This window comes from Pyrgilauda ruficollis, unplaced genomic scaffold, assembly GCF_017590135.1.
Source record: "Pyrgilauda ruficollis isolate IOZ18807 unplaced genomic scaffold, ASM1759013v1 scaffold213, whole genome shotgun sequence".
NCBI classification, from domain to species: domain Eukaryota; kingdom Metazoa; phylum Chordata; class Aves; order Passeriformes; family Passeridae; genus Pyrgilauda; species Pyrgilauda ruficollis.
This window is the reverse complement of record NW_024520651.1, coordinates 147,782-171,026: the sequence shown is the minus strand read 5'-3', so window position 1 is coordinate 171,026 and position 23,245 is coordinate 147,782. Positions and strand designations below refer to the sequence as shown.

At 40.2% G+C, this 23,245-nt stretch overlaps 1 protein-coding gene across 1 annotated transcript in view; it reads right to left on the bottom strand.

Moving 5' to 3' along the window:
* The window catches only part of LOC121353949 (integrin alpha-9-like), a gene marked incomplete at its 5' end in the record, with an annotated part of 178,084 nt that overhangs the window by 11,482 nt on the left and 143,357 nt on the right, over positions 1 to 23,245 (bottom strand). Inside the window, one exon of the mRNA XM_041468170.1 lies at positions 16,162 to 16,281. Within this exon, the coding sequence (XP_041324104.1) occupies positions 16,162 to 16,281 (120 nt within the window). The remainder of the gene's footprint in view (positions 1 to 16,161; positions 16,282 to 23,245) is intronic.

Genomic DNA, 23,245 nt, shown 5'->3' with positions numbered 1-23,245 from the left:
GAGTTAGGAATAGAGGTTTGTGAACAACAATATTCAAGCAGAATTCAAAACTGTATCAGAAGGTTTTGCCACTTCTTAGTTTTTAATTAAGTTTTTCTAGTGCATACTGTGTCTTAAACTGCACACAAGAAGTGTTGATTTTTAACAATATTACTCTATTGACAAGGTTACTGACCACAACATGCCAACAAGTAAAAAGAAAAGCTAACATGTAAAAAGAAAAGAGAGAAAAGTAAATACTAACAAAGGGGTAAGAAATAAAACATGAGAACTACTAAAGAAATCTCACAGGGAACAAGGCTGTTACAACATACTTTGGGTTCAGTGCCTTACTCACAAGCTGTCTTTCCTCTGGTACACAATTTCTTTATCTAATATAAGCAGTGTCAGGTCATACCTGATGTTCAGTCTGTATTCACATAATTAATCTTTTACTGCCACATTGCTAATCTAGATGGATGTCCCAAGCCATTCACAATCAATTTACACATCTCATCTTTTTTTGGTATGTGCTACTTGGGTACTTCTCCCTTCACATAAACAGTCCCACAGCTAGAAAAATTTGCAGCTAATCATGGGTCAAAGCAGGGCCAGGAACCACACCCCATTAAGATGCCAGGAACACTCCCAAAATCTGCAAAGCAGTGTTGCTGAGATTAGAAGCATGGAGTATTTCACCATGTAGAGATTGATCACTGGTTATCATGCGTCTCATAATGCATCGTTAAATGCATCTCATTTTACTACCACCAAGAAGTCAGGTAAAAACATTTTGCACTTGGGTTTGCATAGCCCTGGATGATTCTGTCAAGACATCAGTTTCAAGAGGTTGCAGTGTGTTTCTTCTCCCAATTAAAGAATGATTGCCACAGTACAAAGAGGTCACAAACAGATATTTGTATCAGCTTTTCCACCAAGAACTGTCAAGCTGTCAATCCTGCATCACCATGTGAGGAAGAGGCATGTTTGGAGAGGAGTGATGTGTCTTGTCTATAGTTAAAGGAGAAAATGTGCATTTCAGAGGAAGGATGCTAGTGTAACTAAAGTAAGCTCATGAGCACTCAGGAGGTCTGGCTTAGATTATTAGGTCTTTCATTGATTTTTTGAGAGGCAAATCCCTCAACTTTCTTATAATGTAGGTTCTTATTTGCTCAATGAAACAAGTACAAGAAAATAATGTGATTCAAACATCACCATTCCACAAGTGGCTGCACACACATATGTGTACACATATACACACTTTGTACGTGTACACAATGACATATATACTTATATAGCCAGGGAACTGAGGCAAAGATAAGTTCAGCAGCTTGCTCAAAGATAAGTTCTCCTCTGCAAACACTTTGTTTAGCTACTGTGGAAGACTTTGATACCTACCATCTGTATTTGATCCCTGTGTATTGCAATTGATGGACATTGCTACGGCACAAAAGTATTAGCAATGTACACAAAATAGCCCTTAACTTTTAACTTACTTTCATCTAATCTGGCTAAGATTTCTTGAGATGTTAATGCTGGTAAGTTGGGAGAAGATCTGTAGTTCTTCATAGATATTAAAAGTAAATTTATTTCACATACTGTAGTACTAAAACAAGCACAGTTTTTAAACACATATTTTATTAGGCAGTTACTTTGTAATGTTGCAATAATAAGATAAAAGTCTTTTTTTGATAAGAGCATTCACAAGTAATAAACTTATCTAAAGGGATCATTAAACAATAATAAAACAATCATTAAATAATAATAAAATAAAATTATTTTATTTAATAAATAAAATAATAATAAAAATTAAAATATTATTTTAACCAAATGCCCTATACCTATCTGAAAGACATATCAAAAAACAGTCACTAAGGCTAGGTACCTCAAAGTAGATGCATAATTCAGATTAGCAGCATGCATGGATAAGATGTGTTTAGGTATGTGAAACAGTTAACTGCACACAGAGAGGGACAAAAGTACAGACAATCTAATTTAATATATTGGGTTCTTTTAATACAACATGCTTTGCCATCGCCACTGATGCCAGAGAGTCACCCCACTAATCAATAATTTGTTCCTCTAACCAATTCTTGTGCAACTTTTCTCCCAGGAGCTGTTCCGTTGGCTTCAAAGGAGCTACTCAGTAATGTAGTGGTAGGTCTGTTATTTACCCTTGGAATATCTTTACCATGTAGGTACCATCTAGGTTGCATCAGACAAGACTTATTCATCTAGGCTTTCATTTGTGCATACATAGTATCTTTTGTTAAGGACTTAGTATTTGCAGTATTTCAAAAATTAAGAGAATTCCAGTGACTGGACTTATAAAGATCTTTCAGTGCTGAGTTAGGGTAACCTAAGTTTAGTGAAAATACAAACATCTTGCATCTTGCAACGTAGTAACTATGTACAGTATCTTGCAAGACAGATGCTACCTATATACTATACCAGTATACTTCTAATTAAAAAGATTGGCCAAACATTCCAACTTACAATAATTCCATATAGTTTAGAAATTTTTACCTATTGCAAAATTTTACTGTATAGTTTATTTTTAAAAAGTCATAGAATGAACACAGACCTCAACAAAAGTTTATCTTTGATTATCGCTTTCAAAACTGAGAAAGAACACAATGTCTACTGCAGATACGTCCAGAAAAAATTGTCTTCTAAAATCTCAACAGGGAATAGGACAATAACTAAAGACATCATTGCTGTAAACACAATTAATTTGACATATCTCAATCCATATTTTCTATTTCCTTTCCAAAGAAAAGAAAGAAACAATACTGAAATTTTTTTTTGCTTTACAATCATACTTTGATGTATTTGATTGGTAAAAAATATTTGAATGAAAGTTGTACCATGTTTCACAATTCTCAGAACAAGTCACCTTCATGGGTTAGTGTTGTATTGTGGTTTTGTGTGTTTCAGTTATAATAGTTGTACTTTGGTTCAATCCAGTTTCCCCCCCGTTATAATGGTCCTCCCCTATTGCCTCTTCCCTCCTCCTCATTGTCAATCTCCCTGCCTCCACGCCCTGCTCCCTGAAAAGAGCTGAGTCATTCCCTTAACCCCTCCTTGGTGTCTTGTCCATCACTTGGCAACCTGTCCCAGAAACTTCCACTAGGGGCATTGAGTGATTGGTTCAAGCATTGGGGTCCCTCCCCTGAATTACCCTAGTTGGTTCCCCTGCATGTCTGTATCCCTGCTCCCCACACCCTCCTGTAGCCCCATTGGCAGATGGGCAAGCCCTGCCCCAGTTCCCTCCCCTCTTTATAAACTGTTGCACAGCCCAGCCTTGGGTCTTCTGTCAGCTGGACCACCTTGGTTGTGGACTTCTCAGTTTCCTTCAATAAACTGGACTTAACCACTGACAGGAGTCCGCTCCTTCCTTTTGCCTTCCGTCACACAGTGTCTCGCCTGTGCAAGGTGAAAGCCTTAGCTGCCCTCCTGGCCTCCAGAGAAACAGGAGGGTGTCCCTTGCTGCTTCCTGTGCCAGAGCAAGCCGGGTGACTCTGAAGTGGATGCTTGGAGGCGCACCGCGACAGGTTAGCCAAACCAGAAGGAAATGGCTATGTCTGGTGTTTATAATAGAGCATTGCCCATTGTGACACCAAGCCTAAAGACAGAATTCAGACTAGGCAAATCACATTTGCTCTATTATTGGCATTTGGACCTGAGAAATGCTAATGACTTCCAATAAATATATATAATGCGTTCTGGTAGTAGGATATTTTGGAACTTTAGGTACTTATTTGCAATTTTTCAGTGTACATGTGCATTTTTTTTCTGGTTTAGAGACCTGAAAATGATGGCTATCTTTTGTCTTTTCTGAAACACATTCTGAATTACAACTCTACCTCTCTCTTGCCAGTGGATTACATTTGTCTGCCTGGTTCCAGGATAAGAGCAACACAGCTACAATGGCTGTGATGTTCTCAAAGTACTCTGGCATGCACAGCTCTCATTTGGAGGACACTGAGACCACAGAGAACACTCAGTCACAACATTATTGTTGCACATTTACATAGCTCATTTTATCAAGAAAGATAACAAAGGCATTTTACAAGTACTGGACACATGCCACCATGGAAATGTTGCCAATCTTTCTTTTGAGGGTAGTAAACAAGTACTACATGGCAGCCAGCAAACTCAGTGGTGAAGGCAGTGTTCTGGCTACAGCAGCAGCATTAACCATTTACTTGTGCAAGAACAAATAAAACATGACCAAACTTAAATCTTTCTGCAACATCCAGTCAGAATTGAAAAAGCACAGCTTTTAGTGGAGTAATCGGCTGTAGAAAACCCAAAGTTTGAGGTACTGTTGCAAGAATACGAACCCTTTTGGTCTCAGCAAGTCAAGGATCTACAAAAATTTTGTGGTGCTTGCTTTGGTTCAGGAAAAGGAAAAAATAAAACAAGTTTTGATTGTTCTTTAAGAAAATAAGCAGACTTCAAATGATTTACTCAACTTCTGCCTAGTGAAAACTTGATTATTTGTGCAGGCAGCCAACCACTTCCATTGCCCCATTTCCTCCTCAAGGCTTCCTAGATACTATACAAAATTAAGATCTATCCATGTTTGGGAGGTAATAAAGGCTTGGTGTTGAATGACAGAAGTTAATTATCACCTGACTGCATTTTTAATATTTGTAACAGGATAATATTGAAAAAAGTTCTAGGTCTACTGAACCTAGAGTCTGTATCAAGAAAGTAGTATCCTGAGAAGCCTACATGTGAGATAGCAAGTAACAACTTAATGCAACTAGATAAATGAGTAACAAAAGCAATAAAATTGGAAAGTTTATCACAAAACCATAGAGAATGCAATCTTCAAGGACTACAGAAAGAGGAATTTCAGAGAACCCAAAGTCACTTTTTGCAGTTTTTATGGACAGACAGGTATGGGCTATTAGGTTGCTACAAACAGGGATCATGTTTTTGTGAATGAGACAACCTCAAAAATTAGAGGAAAAAGGTGAGCAGAAACTTAGAAGTAAGTTTGAAAAGATAGTGTTGACATGTATTTAAATAAAGAAGAGATTATAAAGATGAAAAAAACAAGAAAGATTAGAAGAAATATAGACTTCTTAGGTTCCAAAGCATCTGGTGTATCCATCTACATCTCTGCAGGGAAGATCTTTGTGATCTGTTCTCTTGGGTTATAATGTAAGATGTATACCAAATATACCAAAAGTATTCTACTAGCATTTGTATAAGCTGTTGAAATGGGTGGAGCAATATTCGTTGTCTTCTCCATGACTTAGCCCTGATAACTCCCTCTGGGGAAGCAGGAGCCACCCTGGGGGGACCATCTCTGCTAAGGGGCCATCAGGGTCTTTCAGCATGACTCACAGAATTACATCATTCCATTGTGAGATACCCTGGCTTGGGGGAGGAACCAAGCATTTCTGGATATAATCTGAGGCTTGGAATACCACGAAAGGACCACCACCGGAGTTCAAGAGGACAGGACCTCTTGATAACCACCACTGGACCTCCAGAGAAGGACCAGACCTTTTTTACAGGATCACCATTTCAACAAGACCACATCCATCATTCCAGCATTACTGCAGACACCATTTAATAGGACTGCTACCACCACCCTGACCAACAGGATATCAGGTCGTAGTCTGACTGTGTCAGTTCAAGACAGTGTTTCTGTACTACTGCCTTTATTGTAATTTTCCTATTACATTGTAGTTCTGATTTGGAATCTCTCACAGAATATTTGAGTGGAGTTAATTCCTCTGCTGATTGACTTTCAAACAAGCACAGCTGTAAAATACATCATTCCCACCAGTAGTGCCTTGTAAGTGCTTTCACAACAAGTTGATCTGACTGCTTTGTTTATCTGAACAACAACTATTATTCTTATTTTTTTGCTTTACCATAGTACATAATGGTTTATTCTTGGAATAATATGTACAGAAAGTAAGAAGCATGTGAATTTGGAATAAACACAACAACTTTCACTACAGATATGAAATGCCACTCAGTTTCAATAGGTTTCTCTGTCCCCACCTTTTTAAACAACATTTGAAGTCATATAGCTATTACATCCAGCTGGCGGTCTTTTTTTCAATTAAAATGTACTCTTACTGGAAAGATTATATAAAAATAGAGTGGGGCGAGAAAGAGACAAATAAAGATAAGAAGTATGTATATGTACACATATATAATATATGCATATATATGTGTATATGTACACATATATTATTGTATACTTTAGTCAGAACAACCCCATATATCACTACAGGATGGGGACAGAGTGACTGGAAAGCCATCTGGCAGAAAAGGACGTGGAAGTTCTGGTCAGCAGCCATCTGAACGTGAGCCAGCAGTGTGCCCAGGTGGCCAAGAAGGCAAATGACATCCTGAACTGTATCAGCAATAGTGTGGTCAGCAGGACCCAGGGCAGTGATTATTTCCCTGTACTCAGCATTGGTGAGGCTGAGCCTCGAGTACTGTGTCCAGTTTTGAGCCACTCACTTCAAGAAAGACATTGAGATGCTAGCACAAGTCATGAAAAGGGACAATGAAACTGATGAAGGGTCTATGGAATAAATCATATAACAAGTAGCTGATGGAGGTAGGTTTTTCAGCCTGGAAAAAAGAAGGGTCCGGGGAGACCTTACTGATCTCTACTACTACCTGAAAGTAGACTGTAGCAAGGGGGCAGTCACCTATTTCTCTCAGGCAACTAGTGACAGGACAAGAGGAAATGGCCTCAAGTTGTGCCAGGGGAGGTGCCAGTTGGACATGAGGAAGAATTCCTTCACTGAAACAGTGGTTAAGCATTGGAATAGGCTGCCCAGGGAAGCAGCAGAGTTACTACCTCTGGTAGTGTTCAAGAAATGACTGGATGTGGCACTTACTGCCATTGGTCTAGTTGACAGGGTGGTGATTGGTCAAGGGTTGGACTCGATCTTGGAGGTCTTTTTCTACCTTGATTTTATGATTATGTGTATAACTTATATTATGATTATGTATATATCTCTGTCTGTGTGAGAGTGTGTGTGTGTGTGTGTGCGCGCGCGCATGTGTATGTATGTATAACAGCCACACTACTCCCCTATACTGAAATCCAAAGAGGTTTCATGCCATAACTGTATTTCCGTATGCACCTCAGGGTGGAAACTGTAGTGTTGGGGTTTTTTTGTGGTTTTTTTTTTTTTTTTTTTTTAAATCAGTTTTATTTCATTGCAGAGCTACTACTCCAAAACATGGCCACCAGGAAAGGGGGTTGGTGCGATGACTGCTCAGGAAACAGTAGTTAGATACTGACAAATTAAAGGGAGAGAAAATGGTTTGGGGCTTGTAACAATACAGAGCAACCACTGGGAAAGATTAGGTGCAGAGTTTAGAAGTATTTATTTTTTTCTTTCAATGGAACTTGATGGGCTTTATGTTTTGGCCCATTTAAAAAGACTTAATGTTTGAAGCCTGAAGTAAGAGAAAGCCTCTCCTTCCAAAAAGGGGAAAACTTTTTTGATTTTACTACATAGATGAATTTTAAGTTAGCTTAGGCTTGGTTAGCTTCAAATATCTTCTGAATGCTGAAACAATAGGTGAGGCAATGGCAACTACTCTGTATAGGGGAATACAAGTGTTCTTTCAAAGACACTTACACAATCTTAAGTTTTTCTCCTAAAAACTAAAAAAAAAAAAAAAAAAAAAAAAGTCTTCAAATTCTTATTTTAAGACAAAAGGCAAAAATGTACTGTGTAGCACACACTGAAGAGCAGGAACCCTCTGGCTAGGCAAAAAGCCAAACATGTGGGTGTTAGTCTCCTTGTCCTCCTCTCCACAATCCTCTCAAAAATCCACAAAGAAGTGGTTCTTATTACAGAAGAGACACCCAGAGATAAATTCTTTGACCCAGGAATCCAGAAAGCAATGCTAGAAACCTTATTTTAGTCAAGTCAGAGCTTGGATACCACAGGCTCAGCTCAGAGACATACTTAATGTCAAATAAATAAGTTTTGATAAATGTCCATTTCCTGTGTTAAATATACCACAGAGAAATAAAACAATGTTGCTGCAGTAAATATAAATTAATACAAAATCTTTGTTTTGAAGATCACTTTCACAGCTGGCTCCATGGATCACTCAGTTGCCCGAACGTCCAGCTTGGTGCTCACTTACACATTCCCTCTTTGACAACATTTTGTTTTTTCAGTGCCCTTAATCTAAAATGATATGGATTATTCACTTCACAACTCAAGCCAGTTCAAATGTAGGAATTTCAATCCAAAACATTGTAAAGCACTACTATCATTAATAGAATATTTATTGTGTTACAATATATCCCACTTCAGTGTTGCCTTTGCATGGTGTATACCTGGTCTAGATGTGCATAAATACACTATGCCTGAGGGAGACTTTGTCCTGACACGTTACTGCAGTCCTGACACCTGAGGGAAGCATGTTTGGTACAGCACTCAACAAAATAAACCAGCCATCACTGCCTTTCCCTCCTGAATTGTTGCCAGTGCTTGTGAAACCATAGGCCTGTTTAGCCTTGTGGGTAGCTGGCCTAAAGAAAAGCAACCTCGTGCCCTGCTCCACTTTCCACAAGCATCAGGAGGCCACCAAAGGGGTATAGGCCAATCTCTGCATAAAAAAACAAAATGTATTGCTGTGGGCAACAGTATGAGAGCCTCTCCTGCTCCTCCTTGCAAATGGACAACCACAGGTGAGGCACAAGTGTGGAGAGAGAGCTGCACTGCAGAAAATCTGGCAAGTATGAGAGCATGTCCCCACAGATGCCTGCACAAAGTTATCCAGAGTAGATGAACAAGATAGAAAAAGCCACAAATTAGGCTGTCCAACAAAATAGGCAAAAATGGGGCAATCCTTGCCAGTCTGCCTTATACATGGCATCTTGTGGAAATCAGGGAAAAGCTGCTCAGAGTCTCTGAACCTGTATGCACTTAAACCAGAGAAAGCCCAACATCTACATGAAATATGAAAATAAATAGAACAGCAAAGCCACTCAAAAACTGATCAAGCTCATGTTAAAAAGCTTTTTATGTATGTATAAACATGGCTGTGACCTTGCACATGAATAAGTAAGCTTTTATTTGAAGTGAAACAATCAAACATTTAACATCACTTCCATTGACAAGAACCCCCTAAACTGTGCAATTTTAGATCTACAAATAATGAAATATTACCATCCTCATCTTCGTATGATGCACAGTAAACTTATTCTGTTTAAAAACAGAATTTTGTACTGGAATATCCCTGAGATCTCACTCCTGCTAATTCTATTAATTCTAGCAGTGTGTAATGTGAAATATTTACATGTATTCTAGTATTCTTCTGCAGCTTTAAGGAATTGTTTACTCCATTTGCAAAACACCAGCATGTTTGAGGGTTTGTCCATTGTGTAGTGCCACTTCTGATGTAGTTGTGCACACAGCAAAAGCATACCTTCCACCTAGAGCTGAGACATGGGCGCTGCCAGCACACTGCACTGCTGCCAGTGTTCAGTTCTGTTACAATGAGTTTGCTCCAGCTCCTGCTCTTTTTTGTGTAACCAGCTGCCTTCCAGCACCACGTTTTAGCTCTAATTAATTTCTTAATAAAAATATAATTTATTTTATAATCTAGTCCTGAATCTTGGCTAAATTCTCGTTCTTACCAGCAGTTCTAAGATATCCAAATTGCTATCTAATTAAAATCTGTTCTTTCATTACACATTTAAAAACTAAATTCTAATATAAAGTTGGGATTTTTTTTTTTTTTTTACTTCTTTACACACAAAATTTAGGAATGACTGTAGGATCTACTTGGACAATTTTGTCTACAAAATATTCACAATCAGAGAATTAAGATTCCTCTCTAGGACTGCAACTTTCCTGTGGGAAATAGTAAAGGTAAGAAGATTTTCAGAAAGCCTGAAATGTAGGCCTTAGAAACAGAAAGAGCAGCGAAAATTAGAACTAGCTGCAGCTACAAAGTCTGAAAGTAGAAAAAGTTACAATGGTACAGTACAATTGGTATTACATTGCAAAATTCAGATGATTTTCAAAATAGATTGCTAAATTTTTCAGGTATTTTTTCTATTCATTATCCAACCCACAAATTGTTGCAAGCAAAATTGAGTTTTAGAGAAAAACCCATGCTAAATGAAGAACCTTTAAGTACTATAACTCTCCTCACTGATGTGTCAAAGAAGATACATAAATCAGTGATAGTTAAATCAAACAACTAAAACATGAGAATCAGACATTCAAACAGTAGAAGGGTCGCCTCAGATTGTTGAACTAGCTGCAGAAGTTAAAGCTTTTCAGCTCCTTCCACAACCTTTTAATTTGATTACAAATTCTGCTTATGTTATTAATGTAATTAAAAGAATAGAAGGATCAGTTTTAAAGGATGTTAGTAATGATACCCTATATCGTTGTCTTTCATGTCTATACAATTTTACAACAAAGAACCCACAATATTTTGTTTCTCACATTAGAGTTCATTCCTCGCTTCCAAGATTTATAGCAGGAAGAAATGCAAGAGCAGATAAACTGATAATGGTTGTTTCAAACACTTTACCAAATATTTTTAAACAAGCAAAACTAAGTCATGCATTTTTCCACCAAAACGCACAAGAACTTGTGAGGACATTTCACATTTCCAAAAGTCGAGCTAAAGCTATCATTAGTACTTACCCTGATTGTCAGCTTGTGCAACCCTGTTTCTACAGGAGCTGTCAACCCACTACGTTTACAAAGTGTACAATAATGGCAAACAGGCATCACTAAGTATCCTTCCTTTAAGAAATTTAAAAACATCCATGTGTCAGGATGGATGACACATGGTGCAAAACATCAGGTGCAGTCTTAGCTTCTGTCCACACAAGAGAAACAAGTAATCATGCCTGTCAACATTATTTATAAGCATTTACTTCACCAAGTGTGCCCCAAGAAGTAAAAACAGACTAGTGCCCCACATTTATATCCCAAAAAGGGGTCACATTTTTAACAGATTAAGGTGTTCATCACACCTTTAGGATTTCTCACTCCCCCACAGGTCAAACAATTATCGAAAAGATGAATCACATGATAAAATGCATTCTAGATCAACAGAAGGGGGCAGTAGATGTGATGCCACAGACAAGACTGAGCGAAGTTTTATATGTTTTTAACTTTTTGAACAGCTCTTCTACAGAACCTGATCCACCAATTTTTAGGTACTTTTCAAATCACACAGGTGAAACTGAAAGAAAATCCCCTTGTTTTAATTAGAAGCCCTGAGACAGGACAAATTGAAGGTCCTTTCCGACTAATAACTTGGGGTAAAGGGTATGTTTGCATCTCTACAGGTGCAGGACCTTAGTGGGTTCCGGCAAAGAACATCAAACCATATTGCACTCAAGAAAGCACTGATGAGTCCAAGAATGGAGAAACAAGTATGCAGATGTCAGCCAAACAGAGAGACTATGAGTCACACCTGACATACCAGTGGAACCTACAAACCTTGATTTTATGTCAATAATAAGCGTGTGAATTGCTGGTTGCATAGAGCTCTTTTGGCAGAAGTGTAGTTTCTATTATGTTATAGAATAAGAGAAAGTGAATCCCCTCATTGGACTTTTAAAGGTGAAATTACCCCATTTTTAACACAGTCATTAAGTCCCCAGGCAACTTTGGGAAGGAACAAAAGCAGAATTTGTGAGTTGAAATATATGGGGAAATCTTTTGCCAAAAAATAGCTCACTAAAGATATGGAGTGAAATTGAGTGTTATGCGGGTGCTGGCTAGTTTTGCATGCTTCTTGCGGTGCAGATTTGCCTGTGGAACAGCCAAAAACAAATGTTTGGGTGACCTTAGCCAAGGCAGGCTCGGACACTGTGTATGTCCAATTCAAATCCAGAAAAGCCTTTTTCAACCTGTCTAGTCAGTGTGCCAGTAAAAGATTGGCCGATACCTATATATTATGATTCCTTGACCAAAAAGCAACTTAATAATAAATCAGATGAGGTTGCCAACGGGAGCAATCCTGTGGCTGATTGGGACATTTGGACCAAAAAAATTCCTAAAGCACTTTCTGAGCCCCAAGAATTGGAGATTCTTAGTTCCTTAACAATAGATCTCTGTCTTACATTTTCAGATAGCCATTAGTCAGAGAATGATCCTCCAAAATACAATGTCACTCCCAATTACCCTGCTTAGAGAAACTTGAGTTTTTAGTGTAATTACTCAGATAGCTTGGGTGGACTTTCTGGGGTTGATCAACATCCACGACATTTACAAAAGGATACACTTTTGTAGAGATAGAGCTTGGCAAGGCATTCCATCACACCTTGAAGGTGTTCCATGCAGTATTAGACAACTTACTGTGCTAGCATCTAGTGCTAATAGAGTCCTTAAGAAAAAACATAGAGGAAAAAAATTTGCCCATCAATATGAAGAAAATTGTAGCAGTGATTTTAGGCCCTGGAAAGCTGTGTAAAGAGTTTCAGCGGGTTTTCTTCTACCCTAACTTGCTTCTGCCATGACACTGAAACAGTTAGATCAAGTTGGATGTTGGCTGAGTAAACAAACCAGTGCTACATCCATTGCAATCAGTGATATGCTGACAGATGTCAGCAGTGTTAGACATGCTACCCTCCCAAACAGAGCAACAATTGATTTTCTTTTACTGGCACATAGACATGGTTGTGAAGATTTTGAAGGATTGTGTTGTATGAATTTGTCTGACCATTCTAAATCTATCCACAAAAGCATACAAAAGTTGAAAGCTTTAACAGCTTAAATCAAAGAACACCGTAGATCATGGTTAGACAATTTGTTCAAAGGATGGAGTTTTGCACCTTGGTTACGGGAACTTCATAAAATAGGTTTGTATGTGTTGGTTGTTTAAGTGATGAAACTAGTAGTAGTACGTTGTATACTTCGGCGTGTACGACAAATGACAGGCAAAACTGTCAAAGAAGTTTTTATCACACAAGATATAGATGTAAGAAATAGAATCACAGAAAGTTCTCAAGATCTTACAGAGATAGTGGATGTAAGTATAGACACAGATGAAAGCTTTGAATTAAGACCTTAGAATAGATGAGACTTATTAGAACACTAAATAGTAACCATTAGCAGATTAGACTTATATTCTTTGAACAGACCAAATACTTTACAGCATTAAAATTACTGTAGTATAAAATAGCAACACTTCAAGCAAACAAGAGAGGTAACTCAAGCAAAAAGACATATGTATTGCAGTAGAGCTATGTAATCCAAGGTAGTCAATAAGCAACAAAGTTAAGAAGGTTTCTTTTTGGTTGTACTGAAGGGGGGGAAACATGGGAAATAGTAAAAGTAAGAAGATTTTCAGAAAGCTTGAAATGTAGGCCTTAGAAAGAGCAGAGAAAATTAGAACTAGCTGCAGCTACAAAGTCTGAAAGTAGAAAAAGTTACAATAGTATAGCAAGCAAGGAATTAAACAATAGCTTGTGTTTTAGGCTTGCTAAGATGGACCGTAAGACTGCAGGAAAATATGCTAGCAAGATAGAAGGTTTTAAGCTTAGTAGTGGTGTATTGTGTGTTGTTAATAGAAAGGAGACAAGCAAGCATTCCATTAAACAGGTGTACATGTACTTGTAGTAATTGGCTAGAACAATTGTCTATAAGCTTTAGCAATATGCTATTGGCTAGAAAGTTTTTCAAATATCCTGTAACAAAGAAGTCATTTGCTGTACGCTGGCTGTACATGACTTTTGCCATCTTCCTATTGTCTCAACCATGTAATGAGGCTGATGCCGCAATAAAAGCTCAAAGAACATATCCCAGCAGTCCTGTCCTCTGCGTGTCCCCAACACACTTTTCCATGTCAGTTTTATCTCAACTTTAATATTACCATAATTTTAATACAGTAACTAGTGAGTGTGAAATATTACTTACATATATTTCTGTATCAAACTAAGATAAATTAAAATACTGGCTGATACTAGCAGTTCAGAGTTTTAATCACTTTTTTCTAAAACAAAACCTTAAATTATTGGATCCTTTAGTAATCAGCAAATCTGTGGATGAAGTACTGGAGCTCATCTGGCAAAGCCCAACTGTCATGTCCAGCTCTGGGCAAGGCACCTCAAATTCCTTTGCCTCAGCACATATGCATGCAAAACCAGCTGTGTAACCCCAGTTATAGTTATTTGCTGCTGTTACTTGGCATTTCTCTCAAAGCTTTCATGCAACAAACTGGCAGTTTCTTCACGTGTACCGAATGATCCCTATAACATTTAAAGGATCAGTGTCATGGTTTGAGGCTGGCACAATGCCAGTGCCCCCGTGAAAATATACTTTCCTTAGTGGCTTCTGTCAGATGTGATTAGGAACAGAGCAAAGCAGGCTCCAACTTAGGAATAAGGGAAGCAAGTTTTATTAATTATAACATCTAAAAAAAGCCCTAGCTGGGCAGGGGAGCTCTGACCTCCTTCACGGACCGGGACCAAGAGAGTTCCCGTGGGACTTCTCTGCTCTTTTAGCCCCGTGTTCTCAGAGGCGGTCCATACCTTCAGTGGCCAAACCAGGTGGCAGTATTCAAATCCAAGGACTGATTGGTTTGACCACAACCTCCCAAAAAACTCATTTCCTTCTTAACCTACGACACCCAGGAAGCAAAGAACTGTATTAACTGTAGCAGAGAGCAAGAATTGAAATTGTACAAGTTTTACCTGAAGACTCACAGGGTGATATTTCTCTTACCTTGAACATTTTCAAACAGTTTATTTCATGTCTTTTTATGACAGGAAATGAGGAATATGAAATCAGTCATCTAGGTATCAGCAGCAGTATATCCTTTATCAAAACTGTGTGTCACTGAGACATAAACCGTGGGCCTCTTCCAATCTTAGGTTATTCTTCTATCTTAATTGCATGGACTTTTTTTAGCTTTTACTATTTCTGACACAGAAAGCAGAAGTATGTCCCAAATGCCAGAGAAACAGAAGTTTTGAGATATTCTAGACTGTGGTCAGACATTGTCTTCGAAATGAACATTGGCTAGTAAGTATTTAGAAATCTTCAAAACTGATTATAAAAGTACTTTAAATCTATAACCAATATAAAATTTAGATATTATATCATATCATATCATATCATATCATATCATGTCATATCATATATTTAATCTATAACCCAACTATACACACATCTACCTAATTTAAAATAAAAATTGCATGACCAATTTTAGGTTTTTAAATCCATTTTATAGCTTCACGACCAGCAGCAATATGTCCAGCACATTGGGGCTGTGGCCTCCTGTCTCATCACAGTCGGCTAGCAGAGCCTGCAGCACACAGGCTACTAAACTAAGTGCAAGTCAAGCTCCTGGATTTCTGCCATGGGAATCAAAATAATGCTGGACTTGTTCCCATGTGTGCATTTGAGATTTACTTCTCTCAAAGACAGTCCCTGACCTTGACTGTGGTCTTTTAAATTTATGGACTGGTAACAGAGAACTGAAAAATGAAAACACTTGAAGTTCCTTACCCTTCATATTTACCACACCAGATGGCTGCTGGCAAGTGTTAGCATTAGGGCAGCTTTATACTGAAACAGTGCTTGGGTAAAAGAATTGCACTTTATCAAAGATGATGTGAAGGCTGTCTTTTCACAGGTCCAGATGCTTCTTGCTCTGGTAAGGCATTTTACTGATATGGAACTCTTTGTCTGAGGGATCCGAAAAATGTATTGCTGTATACTCCTCTCCCAAAGGCATCTCTCTCTTGGAAAGTAGCTACCAGCTAGTTTTTGCAAGACACACGCCCAATCTCTTTGCTGGTCAAGCAAAGTTGACCTGATTTTCAGGAAACTCTGTTCAAATCAGTGAACCTCAGTCATCATAAAAACATAGAAATGCAAAGTATCTAAGTGTAATACAACAGTATATTTCTATTTGAGACCTTCCACTGTCCTGAAATGGTTATCAGAGATTTCAGCTTTTAATAACCAGGCTCTAAAAAACCCCACTTTTTCACTTCTTTATGTCATTAGTTCTTGTATGTCCCTCACATAAGCTTGGTTATTAAATTAGTTTTGCTGATTAATGACTTCTGTAATGGAGTAGACCATTATTCAGCTCCTAAAGAAAATGGGTGTTAAATACAAGGATAAATTTAAGCTTTTTTTCCCTGGGATTAGCTTTCATTTTATGTTGCATCTGTTATCTTACCTTCCATAAGAGCACAGCCAGCAACAGGAAGATGAGAATTCCCACCAACAAACTGATGGCAATGATCCATCCGACAACATACCCACGAGGCTCCAGATTGTGCAAGGCCTCAAAGACCACCTACATAGCAATTAGAAAAAAAACTTTTTAGAATTGGAAGTTGTATTGTTTTCTCTTGTACTTATTCAACACGTATGGTGGCCTCACTGATGGTATTTCATCTGTCAAACAAATAGGGAACGCAGCCTTAATTTAGTGCTTTCCAATAATTTTTCCCAAAGGATTTTTAAAGCTTTCAAGTGGATTTTGAGTAGTTGTGTGTTGGATCCAAAGAATATGAGCCTCCTGTCCAGCATAACACTTACCCTGCCAAGCCCCAACACTGAGCTTGTTCAGGTGCTGGGCCATCAAATGTGCACAAAGTTTTGCATGAAAAAATCCATCCCTTGGATTGGCAGGGATTGGCATGACATCTTGCATGGCTCGTCTTACTCATCATGTTCTGGCCCTGCCAAACCCCCTGATGCTTCACATGAAATACTCATTATGAACTTCTGTGGGTTAGGTTTTCTGAAGTGAATTTCTTCCCATTTGTTATCAGGGAGCTGGGGGTGGCTTTCTAGGTAAATAGACAGTGATTAAGAAACAAAAGCAGTAGCCAAGCACTCTGATATACCATTGAAATGGTTTTGGGAAGGGGAACAGGGGTTTGGAGTTTTTAGCTGTGTGGGAGTAGTCATTTCCCGTCTTGGAGCAGAGACAGTCCTGTCAGAGTTTTTTCACCTAGGACCTCTGCTGCACAGTGGTTTCAACACTGCCATGGAGCTCTGCCTGCCACCTGCTTGTAAGCCCGTTGCTTGCAAGAGAGAAAGAGTCCTGGCTGCCCCATTGACTGAGACTTCACCAAATACCAGCGCCGAGAGAGACAAGCACAGTCCATGTGGGAGCCTGGGGGAGTAATTCCTTTCCATCCCCTCCCCAAAGCCACTGCATGGTGAGATGTCTGGAGCTGGGGCTGCCCGTGGCTGGACCTCTGTATGGTAGTGCAACATCACGACAAAGCCCTGCCTTCCTTCCCAGCATGTACCAACTCCAATTAGTGGCGCCAAAGACGGATCACCACTCCCATGCGTGCCTGGTGGAGTAATTTTCCTTTTCCCTTCCCCCTCTCACCTGAGCTGCTAGTACCACCACCATGGGGGTCCCCCTCTTGCATCAGAGTGCCCCCTGAAGCCGCAATGGAGGTACTGCAACTTCTCTGCCTCACCCAAGTCACTATCAGCCCCTGTTGTGGTTGTAACTACACCAAAGGGGAAATAGCTTAATGGGTGAAAAAGTCTATTATTGGGGTTTTTAAAAATCATCATTGTTATTATTTGTTCCATCTTGTTACATATACATATTAAAGAACTTTTCTTCTTTTTCCCATATTCTTGCCTCGAAGCCCTGAAATTTTTGAAGTCACAATAATTTGGAGGGAGGGGTCATTTTTACATTCCAGGGAGACTTCCACCTTTTATTTGTCTTTTAAACCAAGACTGCTTGTTAACTACTTTTTCTCCCAAAAAAACCTGGGCAAAAACATCACTATTAAATACAAATCATTCCTGCTGTGCTTTACAAGACACATTGTGCAAGAGGCAAAGACACATATAGTTTTTCTGGAAATGCTGGGACCTGTTCTCTTCTTTTTCTATATATAGCATGTATGGCAGGGAAATACAGATAACAAAGAGCTTTTGCACCATCAGTCTCAAGAAGATAATGGGTACAAATTAGATTATTCATACATACTATGTGAATTTTCAATCTCTTATTTCAATCAAAGCTAATTCCTCAGTAGAAAACTCAAGAACATCTCTCCTCAGTGAAGGCTATTTCTATGTTAAATTTAGCAATATCCAGCAAATGTGGAGAAGCAGCAGGGGAGTTTTTAAAGGTAATTAATTTGCTTTGTCTGGCTTTGTTTTGCAAGAAAAAGTAGCTGGTTTTCCTCCCTCCTTCACAAATCACTTTCACCATCTTTGCTTAAAAATGCCAAAACCATTTTGTAGATGTTATAAATGGGTAATGCGATGGTTGGGTCTCACAATTAAGAGACAAATATTATGTGTAAAGAGAAATTTCATTGATGCATAGTTATGTTATTTTTGTATGTTGTCCCTGTGCACTCGAGGATACTATTGGTTGCCTTGGCCACAAAGGGTCACTACAGGCTCATGGACAGCTTGCTGTCCACCAGGACCCACAGGTCCTTCTCTGCAGAGCTGCTTTCTAGCAGTTTGGCCCCCAGCCTGTACTGGTGCATGGGGTTATTTTTCCCCAGGCGTATGACTTTGCAGTTGCTTTGGTTTAACTTCAGACCTTTCTTTTCTGCCCGTCTCTCCAAACTCTTGAGGTCTTTTTAAAGGGCTTCACAGCCCTCTGAGGTATCAGCCACTACTCCCAGCTTTGTGCTGTCAGTGAACTTACTGCCCCTTCCCCCAAGTCACTGATGAACAAGTTAAACAATACTGGGCCTGTCACCAAATAGCATACGTGAGCTTGGTTGCTACCAAGCCCCAGGATTGAATGACAGGAGCTTCTCCCAATCAGGTCTCTTATGAAGCTGCAAGCATTTCACTGGCCAGATCCCGAGGGAGTGTGGAGTTCAGACCAAAGAGAACATACAGACCAGGTCTTTCAAAATGTCCTTTATAAGGAAGGGCTTGGAAAAATGAACTTCCTCTGTGCCACACCAACACTGGGGTTTGAGTGTCTCTGTCTCCTTGCCCCTCTCCTCCCACACATGACTTAACATGCGGTGAACCCCGAAGTGATAAGAACTCAGCAACACAGAGCAAAGGAAACGCACGGTGTTTTAGCTGGATTTTGGTCTACAAACCAAAACCTGATTAACAGCCTAGAGCTGGAAATTCAGCTGGGACCCAGATTACAGGGCGTCAGAGCCTGGATCAGTGTTTGGAACCGGAGAAATACAGCAGGAAGCTGGAATCATGGCATAGAAGCTGGAACAGTGTAAAAACTGGACTTCTGGTGTAAAACCTAGACTCACTGGTTAGACAGTGGCAAAAAACCCCTCGGCAGACAGCAGAAAGTGCTACAAGGGTTTAAAAACCTGTTTTGTGGACTAAAATTGCAATCAAGACCATGGGAGCTTGGATGTTGGGACCAGAAAACTCCGTGATGAAGGTACTGAAGGTACTGATTTTCTTCTTTCAGAAAAGAGGGATTGTTTCCCCGGGGAGTGGGGGAATCCTGGCAGATGCCGGCATTGTCCAGGGAGCCAGCTGGATGGATTGCGAAATCCAGCCACGTGGAGAGATGCTGGCCGTCATAACCTCGGCAGGCTACACAGCCCCGGCAGCTCTGCCCACTCCGGACTGTTGTAATCACTATGCAGCCACTTCAGGCCATTATATTGTGGGACCGGGCAGGCACACCATGCTGCCCTGCTCTGGGGGACCAGACTGCGGGGCGTCCACTCCAGGTCCTCTCAGGACTGGGAGGAACCCCACAGCCATTACTCCATGCCACATGGTCGATGGCATCAGCTCCGCACCCTCCTCAGCTGGCCTGGCAGCACTCCCCCATCCAGCCGATGTCACGGGGTGAGCTCTGCCCTCGATCCAGCCTCAAAGGGACACAGCCAAGCCTCTGTGGAGCCTGGCCGCACCTCCAGTGGGAGCAGCTCCACCACCAAGTCTGCCTCCAAAGAGAGCTGCAGAACTTAGAAGCAGAGCATGGGAAAAGCCTTTGCAAAGGTTGTGCTTGGAAAAAGGCAGTGCAGAGAGAGAGGCAGGAGTGTGGTACCGCAGGGACAGAGACGGTTGAGTCTGCCTGTAGAGATGGGTCAGACATACGGGTTAAATGTCTCACAGCAGCTGAAATCAAGATATACTGTCATCCAGCCAAGCGAGAAGCCAGCAGCTGCTTGCAAATGGATGGTAAAGAGACAAACAGACACTAAGTTTCCTTCCCTACAAAGCATTATAACCACATTACCTCTTAATAAATCAAGGTTTTAATTTCCCAGAAATGCTAATAAACTGAAAACATTTGCAAAGTGTAAAGAGTTCATAATACAGTATTTGTTGATTTTGTTTGCAATTGCTAAAGCTAAAGTTAATAAGCACATGATCAGTAAAGTGTTATCTTTCTGTCTCAGGCTATTACTGCTGTGCATCAGGAAAGCATTAGTGTGTGTATTGTTATGTATTTTTTTAATACTCTTACTAATTATTGTCACAATATTTCAAGAAGGATGGGTAAGATCCAGGGGATGTCCACTAAGAAATTAATGTTAAAAACTTTTTATTTTGTTTTGCACTGGATATTAATACAAACTTGTTTCTAAAATGTAGAATGCAGGAAATCTCTCCCAACCAAGTCATTGGCCTAATCAACCTATAAACCTGGCTGGTAAAGATTCTGTGCAAAAAAGCAAACCCTTTTTCTTTTGAGACAGGCACAGAGGCTTTTTCTGGAAGTAGCCCTCCAAGTTTGTTCATAGTGAAAGAGAGACCTACCAGCAACCCCCTACCTTATTAATGCTGTTAAAAATTGCATGCTTTATTTATATTTCTACTTACTATACAAAGAAAAAAGGGAAGAAAAGTTGGAGTAAAGGTACACCACTCCCTTTTTGAGTTTTAAGTGGTGTCATGCTCTTATGTTTTCTAATAAATCATATAACAGTACAACATTCCTAGGTAAATCCAAGGTAAAGGACACTGGACAGCATTCTGAAGTCTCTTCAGCAGAACACTGGATCGCAAATGACCACCTACCTCATGGACAGTCAATATAAGGACTTGAATTGTTTACAGAGTATTTTCCTGTTTACAAACTGTTTTTCTGTTTACAGATTGTTTTCTGGGTGTTGGGTTCTTCAAGGGATAAATGAGTTACAGGTTGTTTTTAATAGTTGGGTTTTTCTATAAGGGTTACATGGGTTAAAGGTTGAATGGTTTTTGCTTTCTGTAAGTTGTAATATAAAAGCATTGTGCCTGTGGCCTGAGTTCTCCCCCAGCACATCCTGAACATAAATGCTGCAGCTTCCATGCAAATTTAGCCCATGCTGTCTTCTGTTGTCCCGTTTGCAAAGGGCCCTTGCAGATGGGTTGTTGCACTGTGCTTTTTCTTTTATTAGTAGGTTTATTGTTTGATTTGTAATTTGGTAGTTTTCTTTATGCTGTTTCCTTTTTGTTCCCGCCTTTTCCCAGATTTTTCATCACTTGTCTTGTTGTTAGTTGCTAGTTTCTATTTCCCCAAACTTTCAGTTTACTGAAACCGTTCTACTCCCTTGGAATTTTTATTAGCTTATACATTGTTCCCGCCTGGTTTTTCACTCCCAGTTCTCCTGATTTGTTAAAGATTGTACCCTCCCCTGAGACCTGCCCCCACATATAAGTTCCTGTCTGCCCCTTGTTTGAGGTCCCAGGAAGAAGAAAAGGGGAAGTTTTACCATCAAATAAAGTTACCCTGGGACCCGTATGCTGCTCTGTGTTTTACTGTGCCAACAGCTGGTGGCTGGGATTCACGGGGCTCAAGGGGGGATCTTCCGCCCCCCCACCTCTTGTCATCAGCTAGCCGGGAGGAGGAGCGGCAACGGGTAACAGAAAACAAATTACAAATTTTATTAAACAAGGAAGGTGAGATGTTACTGAATAGCATTTATGAGCTTGCTACCAAGCCCCAGGATTGAATGACAGGAGCTTCTCCCAATCAGGTCTCTTATGAAGCTGCAAGCATTTCACTGGCCAGATTCCAGGGGGTATGGTGTTCACACCAATGAGTACAGACCAGGTCATTCAAAATGCCCTTTATAAGGAAGGGCTTGGAAAAACAAACTTCCTCTGTGCACTTGAACATCGGGGTTGAGTGTCTCTGTCTCCTTGCTCTTCACCTCGCACACATGACCTAACATGGGCCCATGTCATGGATTGACCCTGGCACAGTGCCAGTGCCCCCATGAAAGGTATATTTCCAAAACACAGACTCTCTATCACTCTCTCCTGGGGGTGGGGGGGGGTGGTGGCTGCCTGAAACATCCCAGGTCTCCTCCACCCCTGCATCTTGCAGGGGCTCCGGCCTCCCTTCCCACAGGCTGCATGGCCTCCCCCTCCCCCACCCAGACGCAGCTGGGCAGGGGAGAGGACAGATTAACTCACTGGCCGGACTCAAAAGAGCAAGTCCCTCTGGGAATCCTCTGCTTTTAACCCCTGGGTGTTCTCAGAGGCGTATCCAGGTCCCCAGTGGCCACACCAGGTGCCGATTTTCAAATCTGGCCACTGATTGGTTTGACCACAACTTTCCCAGAAACTCACTTCCTGGTCAAACCACAACAGCCCAGTACAGAACCTTGGCAGACACCACTAGTGACAGGCTTCCAGCTAGATATCGTGCCACTATAACACTCTGGTGTCTGTTGTTCAACCAGTTCTCAATCCACCTCACTAGCCATCAATCCTGTCCACACTTTCTGACTTTGCATATGAGAATATTGTGAGAAGCAGTGTCAAACACCTTGTTGCAATAGAGGTAGACAGTACATACTGCTCTCCCCTCATCCATCCAGGTGGTTGTCTCATCATAGAAGGCCATCAGGTTGGTCAAGCATGATTTGCCTTTAGTGAATCCATAGTGACTACTCCTGCTCCCCTTCTTATCATCCATGTGCATAGAGATGGCTTCCAGAATGAGACACTCCATTACATTTCCCTTTCCAGAGACTGAGTTACGCTGATTGGCTGGTAGTTCCCAAGGTCCTCCTTGGTCTTTTTGAAGACCAGAGTGATATTTCTCAGGCACCTCTTCTGATCACCACAACCTTTCAAAGATGACCGTGAGTGGCCTTGCTTTGGTGTCATGATAACAAGACTTGAAAACATAGCAAATAGACATGAACTAAGCTCTACATATTTAGCATTATCCAAACATATTCCCATAACTAGTATCACAATATTCAAAATAGCTCTCAAACATGGACCAGTTCTTCAACCAAGAAAAAATAATTTTAGCATTTCAGATAATAGCACAAAGCCTTTGTCAGACTTTTAAACATATTTTGCTGAACAGAGAG